The sequence below is a fragment of the Rhinolophus sinicus genome, chromosome 8 (assembly GCF_057876585.1).
Source record: "Rhinolophus sinicus isolate RSI-liver-muscle chromosome 8, RSI-T2T, whole genome shotgun sequence".
NCBI classification, from domain to species: domain Eukaryota; kingdom Metazoa; phylum Chordata; class Mammalia; order Chiroptera; family Rhinolophidae; genus Rhinolophus; species Rhinolophus sinicus.
The window spans coordinates 45,606,532-45,620,382 of NC_142508.1; the positions used below are offsets into that span (position 1 = coordinate 45,606,532).

General features: G+C 41.1%; 1 protein-coding gene across 1 annotated transcript in view; it reads right to left on the bottom strand.

The window, feature by feature from the left end:
* Positions 1-13,851, bottom strand: part of LOC148757566 (uncharacterized) — a 64,771-nt gene that overhangs the window by 14,892 nt on the left and 36,028 nt on the right. The window contains 1 exon segment of the mRNA XM_088800629.1: positions 4,820-5,009. Coding sequence (XP_088656755.1) covers positions 4,820-4,834 — 15 coding nt within the window. The 5' untranslated portion in view covers positions 4,835-5,009.

Below are 13,851 nucleotides of genomic sequence, written 5' to 3' on the forward strand. Positions count from 1 at the left end.
AGTGGCCCTAAGCCCAGCACTAGTGGCAGCCACATGGTTTGTGCTTTAGTCTCTCCCAAGCACCTCCAAGCCCAGCACAAACAGCAAGCTTCTGCAGATCACTTTGTAGCTCTTACCAGGTGGCACTGCGCTGAGCACAGGCAGCATCTGAACTCGGTCTGCGCCAGAGGTCCTTCCAAAAGGCCACAGAACAAAAACACCCTGAGCCCAGCTTCAGACCCCACCCGAGCACCACCTAACAACCTGAACAAATGACACACCCAAAGCATCAACTCAGCAGGCACCAGTGGCATACTAAAGGGAAAACTATTCCATGGGGTCAGCCCCTGCACAACAGCTCACCCCGTGTAGTTCCAGCCATTCCACGTAGCCTTAGGGTCAATTCCTCCCACTGATGTCCCAGAGCAGTCAAGACTCAGCAATCGGGGAGCACAAACAATCCACACAAGGGAAACACTTAGAGCACCTGTGTCAGATGACCAGCCAGTCTATGTGACTGGTTCCAAGGGGACAACTCCTACATGAGCCCACTCTGCCAAGACCAGGAGATGTACCAGATCTACCTAATACATAAAAACAAACACAACAAGTCAGCCAAAATGAGGAAACAAACAAATATAGCCAGAGGAAATAACAGGACGAAACTCCAGAAAAAGAACGGGAAAAAGAAAAGTAGAAAAGCAATCTACAAGATAAAAGTTCAAAACAATGGTGACAAGGATGCTCAATGAACTTACGGAAAGAGTAGATGAATTCAGTGAGAACTTTAGAAAAAAGATAGGAAAGCAAAAAATGGACATAGGAAATATTTAAAAGAACCAGCCACAAATGAACAATATAACTGAAATGAAGAATACATTAGAGAGAACCAACAGTAGATTAGAAGAAGCAGAGGACTGACTTGGTGATTTAGAAGCGAGGTTAGCCAAAAACCCCCACCCAACCAGAATAGGAAAAAGAAAAACGAATCCGAAAAAATGAGACTAGTTTCAGGGGCCTCTGGGACAACATCAAGAGTACCAACAAGAGAACAAAAATTGAAAACCTACTTCAAGAAATAATGATGGAAAACTTCCCTAAGTTGGCAAATGAAACAGACATATGAGCCCAGAAAATGCAGACAGTCCCAAGCAAGATAAACCCAAAGAGGCCCACACCAATACATGCCATAATCAAAATGCCAAAGGTGAAAGACAAAGAGTATCTTACAAGCAGCATGAGAAAAGCAGTTACCTTCAAGGGAGCTCCCATCAGACTGTCAGCTGATTTCTCAACAGAACCTTTGCAGGCCAGTAGGGATTGGCGTGGAATATTCAAAGTGAAGAAAAGCAAGGACCTACAACCAAGATTACTCTACAAGCAAAGCTATCATTTAGAACTGAAGGACAGAAAAAGAGGTTTCCAGACAAGAGAAAGCTTCCTTTAGCAAAGGAGTTCATCACCACCAAACCAGTATTACAAGAAATGTTACAGGGACGGAGCCAGAGAGGGAGAGAGAAGAGGAGGAACAAGAGAACAAAGATCAAATCTATGAATAATAAAATGGCAATAACTACATACCTATCAGTAATTACTTTAAATGTAAAAGGATTAAATTCTCCAATCAATAGAAATAGGGTGGCTGAATGGATAAGAGAAGACCCATACACATGCTGCCTCCAAGAGACCTACTCCAGATCAAAAGACACACACAGACTGAAAGTGAAGGGACGGAAAACGTATTTCATAGAAATAGAAACAAACAAAACAGCTGGGGTAGCAATGTTTTTATCAGACAAAAAAGACTTTCAAACAAAGGCTATAAAAAGAGACAAGTCACCAGCAATTCCACTTCTGGGTATTTATCTGAAGAAATCCAAAACAATAATTTGAAAAGACACCTGCATTCCTATGTTCATTGTAGCATTATTGACAACAGCCAAGATATGGCAGCAACCCAAGTGTACAATGGTAGAAGGCAGTTAAAGACTTGGCACATACATACAATGGAGTATTACTCAGCCATAAAAAAGAATGAAACCTTGCCATCTGCAACAACATGGATGGACCCAGAGAATATGATGCTGAGTGAGATAAGTCAGGCAGAGAAAAAATACCGTCTGATTTCGTTTATCTGCGGAATCTAAAAAAACATAGTAAACAAAACAAAACCAAAAAATGGATACAGAGAACTGATGATTGCCAGATGTCAGGGGGCTTAGAGGGCTGGATGAAAAAGGTGAAGGGATTAAGAAGTACCAAGTGGTAGTTACAAAATTATACAGGGATGAAAGGTAGAGCATAGGGAATATATTCAATAATGCTGTAATAACTATGTACGGTGTCAGGTGGGTTCTAGACTAATCGGAGTGATCACTTCGCAAATTACATAAATCTCGAATCACTGTTTTATACCTGAAACTAATAATATTGTATGTTACCGGTAACTGCAAAGTAAAAAAAAAAACTATTTAAGAAATTTTAACGTATTGTTCTAACAGTTTTTATACATTAATTCATAATGCACATAAGTAATCTCAGAATAACAGCCTTATTCTTCCCCCCTTTTGTGAAATGTGCAGTAAATGGTAGAGCCTCGGTTTGACTCCAAACTTCACATGGAATTTTTCAAAAAACAGCACAGACCAATACACAGAGATAGCCCTCGTGCCCAAGATGTTCACGGCAGTTTCTGAAACTGAGAATAGAAACAAGTTTAGGTAAGCAAAACTAGCTCAAATAATGTTAATAGTTTATACACAAAGACAGACATAAAAATGGGAACTATGTACACAACAAAACTTAAAAAATTTCATGTCAGTGAAATTTTGATGATTTTCAATTGTTAATCTCATAAATCTCTTTGTAGATACTCTTTGGATTTTATAAACATACAAGGGAGATGAACACATACAATGATACAAAAGAAGCTGGCGCTATTCTTAGTCTTTTATTTCTTTGAAAAATTTTCCTTATCCTTTGTGCTGAGCAATATTTTAGAAATTTAACACAGTTGAACATTCATTAATATGATTCTTGTAAAATTTTTGAAAATACAAAGTAGTGACAAAGCAGAGTATGTCTGCTCCATGACTGTGCAATACAAAGAAATTTACAAGTCCAAGGCCTGACTGATTAAAGCCTCCACTTGCAAAAGCCAGTATCTGTACTAAACAAAGTGAGAGACATCATTTTGCTAAGCAACTATAAGCAAAGAGAAACTAAGAAGTGAGTTTCCAGATGAAATGGGATGGTTTATGCACATCTCTCAATAAATCCTTCCAAGACCCTCATTAATGACACAGGAAAAAATATTAACTTTATAGTGAAGAGACCACCTGAACCAAATGAAAATCAGGTGTAATGGAAGAGACATCAGGTGACTGCAGCACAGGGAAAGACACATCATCACCGCTAATTATCAGTTGTATACAAATTTCAAACCATACGCAGCTCTCATATTCTCCAAATCTAACAGTGCATTTAAATAGTCTTTCTTGCCAATGTAGTGAGCAAGTCTCTTCTAATTATGCTTGCTTTTCAGAAGTTTCTCAGCTATTCTGACCATTAATGCCGTGCTGGTTCAATGTGCCTATTATGAAGCGTCTTCTAAAGAGCTGATGTTGCATCCTGAGGATTCTAAAATCTACATATCCCTTCTTCAGATACACGAGCATCTGGCCCCATCCCAATAGGAATCTTAGACATCAATGCCTTCCCATGTTGATCTGTCACAAAAGGAATGTTTTCTGTTGTGTATTTTTAATTTTTTTTTCTTGGGTTAGGGGAACAGGACAGGACCTTATTGGGGAACAGTGTGTACTTCCAGGCTGTTCCAAGTCAAGTTGTTGTCCTTTCGATCTTAGTTGTGGAGGGTGCCATTCAGCTTTAAGTCGTCCTTTCAGTCTTAGTTGTGGAGGGCGCAGCTCAGCTCCAGGTCCAGTTGCCGTTGCTAGTTGCAGGGGGTGCTGCCCACCATCCCTTGCGGGACTCCAGGAATTGAACTGGCAACCTTGTCATTGAGAGCCCACTGGCACATGTGGGAATCGAACCAGCAGCCTTCGGAGTTAGGAGCATGGTGTTCCAACCTCCTGAGCTACCGGGCCTGCCCTCAAAGGGAATGTTTTCAACAGCTGAAGGTATAGGGGTCTAGAGCAAACCACCCCAAGATGCGCATCATGACATGTAGATTATTTTGAGCTAAAAGTAACTGAGACCCTGTGGGCTCAAGGGAAAAATCGCCCACCCCCTTAACTATCTAGAAAAAATTAAATTAGGAGACTGTCCCACGAATAGAGTTAAAACCAGAAATGACTTTTTACCTATCTACACGGCAAGGCAAACTCGTCATTACGGAACATGTGCTCTCCCTGCAATGACCTACTGAAGCCCCAAGGCACCTTGCTTCTTCCCAGGCTCAGATTTTTCATACCCACTTGCGCTTTCTGTCTCTTCACCTCTCATGCAAGTTGGTTCTCTGACTATCTCATGTATGTGGGCTTACCATATATATGTATGTATTCAATTTGGATGTTTTCTCTTGCTAATCTCTCTCATGTCTATTTGATCATTAGACCACCAGAAAGATCACTGAGGGTAGAGCAAACTTTCTTCCCACCCCACAAACGTCATTCATTCATGGTGAGAATTCCTGTGCCCTACAGGAACCCTGGATGGAGAAAATGGAGAGAAGGCACTGGGACAGAGGAAAAAGAGAAGTAGTTGAAAACAAGCTTGCTAAGCAGGAACATCAGAAGTAGAGAATTAAAGGTCTGCAGTTCTAAATCCACGGATTTTAGGGGGAAAAGTGGACTCAGCCTGTGACCCGGGACAGGTTTACCTGAGAAGCAGCCATTTTGTCCTCCCTCCACCTGCTCTGGGTCGTTTTCTCAGGCGAGGTTAAGTTGAGGAATCACATCTGCATCTCGAGAACGTGCCTTCAGAGGCACCAGAGCAGCACCTTCATCTGCTTCATCCACACCCACAGGCAGAAGGGCCTTGAAATGCTGAAAAGGCCACCGTCTCCTGTCCTGCAGGAGGGATGCATGAACAATGAGCTCCATCAAACTCAGTTTTTTCTTTTCCGTCTTCTTGTGCTCTCCGCTCAAACAGACTTGCACAAATTTCACTACAACAATGAGAATGGAGGGTGCTCTCCTGACCCTCCCAAACCGAACGGACCAAAGACTGCTCTCAACTCTCACAAATGTGCCCTCCGGTCGTCCTGCTAATCCTGGCTGGCCTCACCTTACAATAGTCTGGAGCATTTAATTAAAACAATGATGCTCCGCCCACACACTTGACCAACTCTGTGGGGCAGGGGGCAGGTGATGATGTTATTTCTGAAAACTCCTCCAAGTGAGTTTTTTTTTTAAAGCCTATCTATTTTTTACATATTCTTTAAGAGCTTCAAATCTTTTAAAAAGTTATCTGAAATGACTGATTCATGCTTCCCATACCGCTGCAGTTTAATTTAAGACTAAGAGCAGTGGTCGGCGTATAGCAAAATGGAGTAAAATCTTCCCACAGTATGTCTTTCCCAAAGTACATCTTCCAAAAATAAAATACAGCAAAATCTTTTGTAACGGAACTTTTACATATTCAAATTTACTAATTTAAGATACAATTCTTCATTCTACAAAAACTTCTTTTGTCTATCTTTTATTCAATGTCCAGGGAGAAAAGTAATACATTCTGGGTGTTTTACTTAGAATGTTGAGGTGACACCGAGATGAGCCCCAGCTGGAAGCTCCTTCCACCCCCAAGGACTAGCTGGACAGTGGGGCGTGGATGTGGCTTTCCTGGTGCCCTGCAGCCAGGACCATCATCTGATCAATGACACAGCCCTGATTTTGATGCCACCTGAGGCAAAGTAGGAGAGCGACAAACTGCCTGGTCTCTTCTACCCTCTCCAGTCTCTGCTACGACCTCCCTGCGCCTCTCACCGCCCAAAGAAGAGTAGTCTGGGCAGTGTGCCTGTGTCCACTGCAGAGCAGGTGACAGGCAGACAATGGGTTAGAGAAATTATAAGCAAATGAGGGGCAGAGATTCTAAGAAAGAGAAACCACTGCCCATTATACCCTCCAGGTGGGCAACTTGGACAGGATAGAAGACCAACCCACAAGACCTCTCTCCAATAAGGTCCATCTCTATCCCACAGGAGAGTCGCACATCCTGTGTCCTGGTAAATGCTGCGACTAAGTTACTTCCCACTACTCTGAAAAGTCAGATACACTGCCAAATTACCCCAATATACCCCGGGTTCTATATCTTCCTGCACCACGAAATGACATGTGAGGGCTCCCCAAAGCATTGAACCACAAGGGTTAAGAATGACAAGTCAGTGAAAGGAAGTACACTTTTTAAAAAAATCACTTCCTTCAGAAACAAAATCACTAACCTGAGAGATACCTGCAAAGCCACATTCACTGCAGCATTATTCACAATAGCCAAGATATGGATACAACCTAAATGTCTATCACCATGTATTATATTCATATACATTCACACACACACACACACACACACACACACACACACACTTGTATTATTTAGCCATTAAAAAGAGGGAAATCCTGCTATTTTCATCAACATGGATCGACCTTGAGGACATTATAGTAACTGAAACAAGTCAGACAGAGAAAGACGCATACTGTATGACATCACATACATGGAATCTAAAAAAACTCAGAAACAGATCTGATTTGTGGCTGGCTGTCGGGGCTGCGGGGGGCAATTACATAATGGTGGTCAAAATGTACAAACTTCCAGTTATAAGACAAATAAGTTCCAGGGATGTAATGTACAACATGATGACTGTAGTTAACAGTACTGTAGAGTAGTCCCCCCCTTATCCTTAGTTTCATTGTCCCTGGCTTCAGTTACATGTCATCAACCAAGATCTGAAAATGTTAAAAAGGAAAATTTGAGAAATAAATGTTTCAAAAAATTATTTCGAGAGACCACATTCACATAACTTTCATCAGATATGTTAGTATAATTGTTCTATTTTATGTTGTTGTTAATCTCTTACTGTGCCTGATTTATAAATTAAACTCCATTAAGGTATGCATGTATAGGAAATATCTAGATCTAGATCTATACTTCAGAACTATCTGCAATTTCAGGCAGGTTTTGGAACATTTCACCTGCTGATAAGGGTAGATTACTGTATTGTATATTTCAAAGTTGCTAAGAAAGGAGATCTTAAAAGTCATCATAACAAACAAGGAAAGAGTTTATAATTACGTGAGGTGATGGATGCTAACTAACTAACATATTGTGGTAATCATTTCACAATATATACAGATACCAAATCATTATGTTATCCACCGTAAACTTATTTGTTCTTGTGTCAATTATATCTCAACAAAATTGGGAAAAATATTTTTAAACCTCAACAAAATTTAAAAATAAATAAAATGCTCAAAAATAAAAATAATTAATAAAATTTGTAATAGCTTCCTTCAGATTTCATCATTAATAAAACCAAAGGCAATTTAAATTTTAAAAAAGTATACACTTGATTCTCTCCACATATGAGACTCATTAACCAAAGGGCACCCGTTACTCAGTGGCTCCTCCCATGACAAAAGAGAAAGAAAAATTTCTGGGACCTGGAACACCTGGATTTTACTATAAGACAATTGACAAACGTATTTATCTATAAATACAGGTGGCACATTTTAAATATTAACTACAACATAACCAATAATGAATTAATGGATGGTAAATGGATTTCCCCAGTAATGCATGAACACCTTCATTCTTTTAAATATTTTAAAATGAAAATTTTTTGAATTTACAAATTTAAGTAAAATGTATTTCTAAGTACCCTTAAACAACTTCAAAATCTGTCCATCTTTTTCCAGTCTTATATCATCCATTTCAGGGAGTAGGTCAGGGGGCAGAACAATACACTCTAGTGCATATTCTAGAAGCTTGTCAAGATACGAGATTGTTGATACATTATCGGTACACCTTAAAAATTCATCTGTCATAAGTGATCAATCCTAGATTTAAAAGTCACTGAAAACTCCTAGACTATTACGTATTACACAAAATTAAGTACTTAATGTCACCTAATATTACACTCATTTTCACATTCTCCAATGACCCATAAGTATTTTTATTGCTGTTCTTGTTACTGTTTTGTTGTGGTAAGAACACTTAACATGAGGTCTACCCTTTCAGTGGAGTTTTAAGTGCACAATAGAGTAAGTAGTGTTAACTACAGGCACAATAGATCCTTTGTACAGAGGATCTCTAGAATTTATTCATCTTGTATAACTGATATTTGTACCCGCTGAACAGCAACTTCCTATTTCTAGTCTCCCCAGCCTCTCTCTGGCAAAACAACCGTAATCTTTGTTCCTGTGAGTTTCACTTTCTAGTTGGCAAACCGAACCTGGATTTATACGTGGTTGACACATTAACATTTCTATTATGACCCCCAAGTTTTAAAATCTATACACTTAACAATGGTATTATTAAATTTAAAGGGGGCAAATATAATTATAGTAATACAGAAAAGCCCCCAAATTCATAGTCTAACAAACGTAATTATTATGAAGGAAAAACAAATCACTGAACACTGCAGATTCACTATTATAAAACCTGAACACGACCTGGGTCTTCATGGTGAAATTTATGTTTTTAGCTGCGGATAAACAGATCAATAGTCCCAAGTCGTCATTTGTCATTAACATTGTTCTGGCCTATAGAGCCAGTGTTCTGGGGAATAAAAAATTAGTAGGGTCTGCCACTATGCATACCTCTGTCCAGATATCCTCTTTTAATAAGGACACGAAATTGGAGTACGGTCCCTGATTAAGGACTTCACTTTAGCTTTATCACCTCTTTAAAGACGTGATAAAGATGACCCGGGACTTTCATGAAAATGATCAGGCTGGGAGGTCTGTGCGAGGAGCTGAGCTCGTGGAAGTTCATGAGGCGGCCTAGTCCAACCTCTATGGTCTTAACTTCCTTTTCATAAAACTCTTATGCTTCTAACTTCCTGTCTCCTTGCCTTAAATACCCTCCATCTTAACACACAAGCCAGAAGGTGCATATGGCTTGCCAAGTATGTACACGCTTGGTTGCAGCCCTTTTTCCCTTTTTTCTTTTCCCGAATATATCCTTTTCGGTGATGAATACCGAGTCAGTATTATTGTTCAGTCAACAGACGCTATCGTCAAATAAGTTCACACTCCAAGGTACTGGTTAGCACTTCAACATACGAACTTTGAGGGATACAATTCACCCCTAAAATGTGTGTGTGTGTGTGTACTTTTATCCCATATGTAGCTCTGTGCAATCAGGACCACAAGAAAGACACTTAATTTGAGTCCCATCCCTAATCCCTGAAAGCCACTAATCTGTTCTCCATAATGAGATGACAGAATTTGATTTTAATGAGTTTACCTTTTAAATAATTCATCATTTAAATCACAAATTGTATTTTACCCAATATCTTTTATTTATCCCAATATATTTTAACCCAAATGGCACCATTTCAACACACAGTCGATATTTAAAAATATTAGTAAAGTATTTCACATCTTTTTCTCCCTTACGCGGTTTTGAAGAATCTGGTGTGTATTTTCCCCTAACAGCACATCTCAATTCAGACCAGCCACAGGTCACATGCTCAGTAGCAACAAAGGCAAGTGGTTGCCACACTGCATGGGCCAGCGCTAAAGTTATCAACACGATATGATTTTCTATGCCGTGAAAACTCAACGTTTTCAATTCTTCCACAACCGACGCAGGAGCCACAACACTCTTCCCGGGTATCGGGGCTCTTATTAAATGGGGAGCTAGGGAGGGAGTCTCAGGACAGCAGAAGCAAGGGCGTCTGCAGAATCCCAGGCCAGGGCAGAACTCGGGCCTCTCTGGACCGAGTGGCGAAGGGTTTGAATTCATCTCCCAAGACTTAAGTGGCGCAAGGGTGGGAAGACTGGCCAATGAAGGGTTTTCAGCAGGAAAATGCGGCAGGCGTTGTCTAATGATCCCAAAGCAGAAAGACACAGGCCAGGCGGCCCCAGAAAGATTTTAACCGGAAACAAAAGGGGACCCACCTCCGGCTGCAGTGAAGCAGTCAGGCTCGGACCTTTCACCGAGAGGCGGTGACTCACCGGTTCCAGTAGCGGGTGTGGAAATTTCACGGGGTGTGGGGATTTCAACATCCGTAGCGATCGCCAAGCTTCATCTGTGTACGACTGAGACGCTCAGGTTTAAACCAGAAAGACCGAACGTGAGGGACGCCGTTGCGACAGCCACTCGCTTCTGGGTCTGCAAGAAAATGTGCTTGGGCGCCCTGGAAAAAGATGGCGCGCGCAAGGGGCCTGGGCGGAGCACTTTTCGCAATGGGCGAGGAGTGAGTAGTGGCCAGACCAGAAAAGATGGGGGGGAGGGGGGGGCGGGACAGGGCCAGAGATTGGAGGAATGAGCTGGGGCGGGGCTAATAAATTGTGAGGGGCCCAGCCTGAGGGTGGGTTGGAGCAGCAAAGGAGCGGAGCCTGGACTCCCTCCCGAGCTCTTAGGTTGCTGCTGTGTTGTAGTGTTTTTTGTTGTTGTTCTTTTTAATGATTTTATTGGGGAAGGGGAACAGGACTTTATTGGGGAATAGTTTGTACTTCTAGGACTTTTCCAAGTCAAGTTGTTGTCCTTTCAATCTTAGTTGTGGAGGGTGCAGCTCAGCTCAAGGTGCCATGTTCAATCTTAGTTGCAGGGGTGCTGCCCACCATCCATTGCAGGACTCAAGGAATCGAACTGGCAACCTTGTGGTTGAGAGCCCACTGGCCTATGTGGGAATTGAACCGGCAGCCTTCGGAGTTATGAGCGCGGAGCTCTAACTGCCTGAGCCATCAGGCCGGCCCCTGTGTTGGTAGTTTTGAGTCTGTTGAACTTTTCGTGTGCACTGAAGCTGGAATGTTCTCTGCCTATTCTAAGTTGATGGTTAAAATTGTAACAGTTTAAAATACAAGCTTAGAGTTGTGTGGGCCATTTAAGTTGAAAACGGAGATGTCTGTGTTTTAATAGGTTGAAAACGGTTTAGACAAAACTTTTTGGGAAGTGTTGACTCGTGCATCCCAGGAAAGGGGACCTCCGTGAGGAGTCGATGTGGGGCAATGGTTGGATCCAGGAACGTCTCCTGCGATTAGAATTTAACTCAAGCAATTTCATGAAGAAACGAGTGCAGTTGTCTGTGTAAAGGATGCAAAGTTGAATGTGAAATTCACACTACCTGAGGCATTGAAGGGCACCAAGCATTCCATTAAAAAAAGTAATAACTTTTAAAAAGTAGATATAAATTATCTTGTTCTTTATACTTTTCATTCCACTCGTTAGGTGAATGATAAACTCAAAAACCTTCAAGATAAAGTACTGTGACACTATTCGTCAAAAATTTCTAAATACAGTTTCTAAATCACTTTACATTTATCCGAGGGTAACAAGAAAGACCGTTTTTATATAAAAGATTTTTATATTTTAAATGTTTTGTCTTCTGCTTCTCATGTTCTGTCAGGTGTGGATAATAAATCCTGTGTATACTCCGTAGAAAACGACTAAATTTGCTTTCACCTAAGAATACATTTCCAATATTTTTAGGGGCGTTTCATAGAGAAGTCTATTCTCTTCTCTATCAGCCCTAACAAAAACAAAGCTAGATTACCAAATGTTCAAATGTCTCCTTTATACCTTCAAGGATCTTTAAGAAAATATCCATGCGTTAATATCGACCATGAAATCTGTGTGTCTCTCAAATCCCTATATGTGGAAGACTTCCCTTCAGTAAGAATTTTTTGTCATTGGAGCATTTTGAACAACCTTTTTATATATTAACTGTAGGTTTCACTGCTATATACATTTATGATGTTACACAAGATTTAAGCATTAGTTATAACCTTTCTATGTTCATTACATTTGAATGAAGACACATGGGACCTTTCCATTTTTCTGCTCTTGGAAAGAATGCTGCAGTGGCAGCCTCTGAGCAAGTCGACTTCCCTGCAGATGTCTGAGGGTTCCTCTGGATTTGGCAACTTGAAGTGTGATTACTGTGTCGAAGATGGTACAGTTCATGTTTTGATAGATTCTAGCAAGATACCCTCCTCCAAGCTGCAAAGATACCCTTCCAACCAATAACATGTGAGTTTTCCCAAGATTTAACCAAAACTTGAGCCCATATACTTTATGTATTTTGAAAATCTGTGTGGGGACAGAGCCAAGAGTGCAGTTTCCAGGCTCTCGGCCTCACGTGGAAAGGTGCTGGCTCAGGTAGTAATGGCCATCAACTGTGATTGGATCGCCATCAGCGGTGGCTAGTTGGCCGTCAGCTGTGACCAGTGAGCCATTGTCTACTAATATAACTGCCTTGGCTGCGCTAGCAGAAAATGGGGGCTAGCAAGCAGATGGTGACTGGCAAGAGCGGATTGCAGTTAGCACGGCGGAGTGCGGGTTGTAGATTGCAGAGAAGTGGACCGCAGCTTGCGGATAGTGTGGCTCCTGCTTCCTGTGTGTCCAACCCAGCTGTCAGCGAGAATATAATGGTATGACTCCCCTACCTATGGCTCCGTGGGTGTTCCTTTTTGGCCTCACCATATCCTGCGTTCTTGTGTGGGGAGCGGGAGCAGAGAAACCGCAGGCCGCCCCGCACGACACTACCCTATTACCAAAAAATAAAAGTAAAAATTAAAAGAAAACAATGAGAAATTCCTCTGAAGTACTACCCCAAGTTTCCTTTCTATGTTCCTCCGTCCACCTATATTCAGCTCCTATTCTATACAAGCATTTATTTACAATCACTGTTAGGGAAGAAGAAGGAACAGAACATCAGGACCCAGCATGTACATCCTCAAAAGAAATATGAGACACCTACTATCCAACTTCTAAAGTATTATGAGAATTGACTCACATAAATGCATGTGACGTTCCCTGCACAGTGAGCACATAGTAAATGCTCAATAAACACTGCAGTAATGATGTACCTGTTGTTTTCCAAACTCAGACTTGTGTAGGGGTTAAAAAATTGTCCGTCTTCCCTTCTAGGTTCTTTGGCTTGTCTAATAATTAAACTGACACAGACAGATTACCAAGAGAAAAACAAACAAATGTTTAATAACATGTATACCTCCTGTATACAAGGGAGAGACCCAGGAAAATGGAATGACTCACCCAAATAGCCAGAGGCATCACCTTAAAATACCATCTTCAGCTAAAGACAAAAGAATATGTTCGGGGTGGGGAGGCAGTTATGGGAGGTGACCAAAAAAATCACAGTAATCAAGAGTAAGTTTGTTATGCAGATTTAACTTCTGCCTTATCCATTGATAAGAGTTTCTAGAGATAGTCATTTCCCACTTCCTGGTACAGTGAGGGAAACACCCTTACAAATGGAGATTTCCCTTATGAATGTAAATGTTTTCTTACCAAAGGGTAATGGCTACTTGGTTTTCACAGCTTGTCTTATTCTTGCTGTTTCTTAAAAATAACCATCTTAAAATAATCAATCTGCCAGGGGCATATTTTGTGGTGGTGTATTTTGTTTTCCTTCTCTTCCTCAGAGATTACTTCCTTCTCTAGCCTTCTGTAATCTTTAAAGGGCCAGGAAAGAATGTGATCTTTCAGGACAATGATTTTTGGTCTCCGTGTTGAGAGAAGATGGTGTAAGGGCTCAGGTGTGCTGTGTCTGCTTTCTCTGCTGTACTGCTACAGGTAATGGGGCCCAGGGGGAGCAACATCAGCATGTACATGGAACTTGTTAAAGATTCCACTTCATGGGCCCCACTCCAAAGCTGCAGAATCACAATTTCTTTGACTGGGCCCCAGAACACTTAATGATTTACAGGCATAACTTGTTTTATTGTA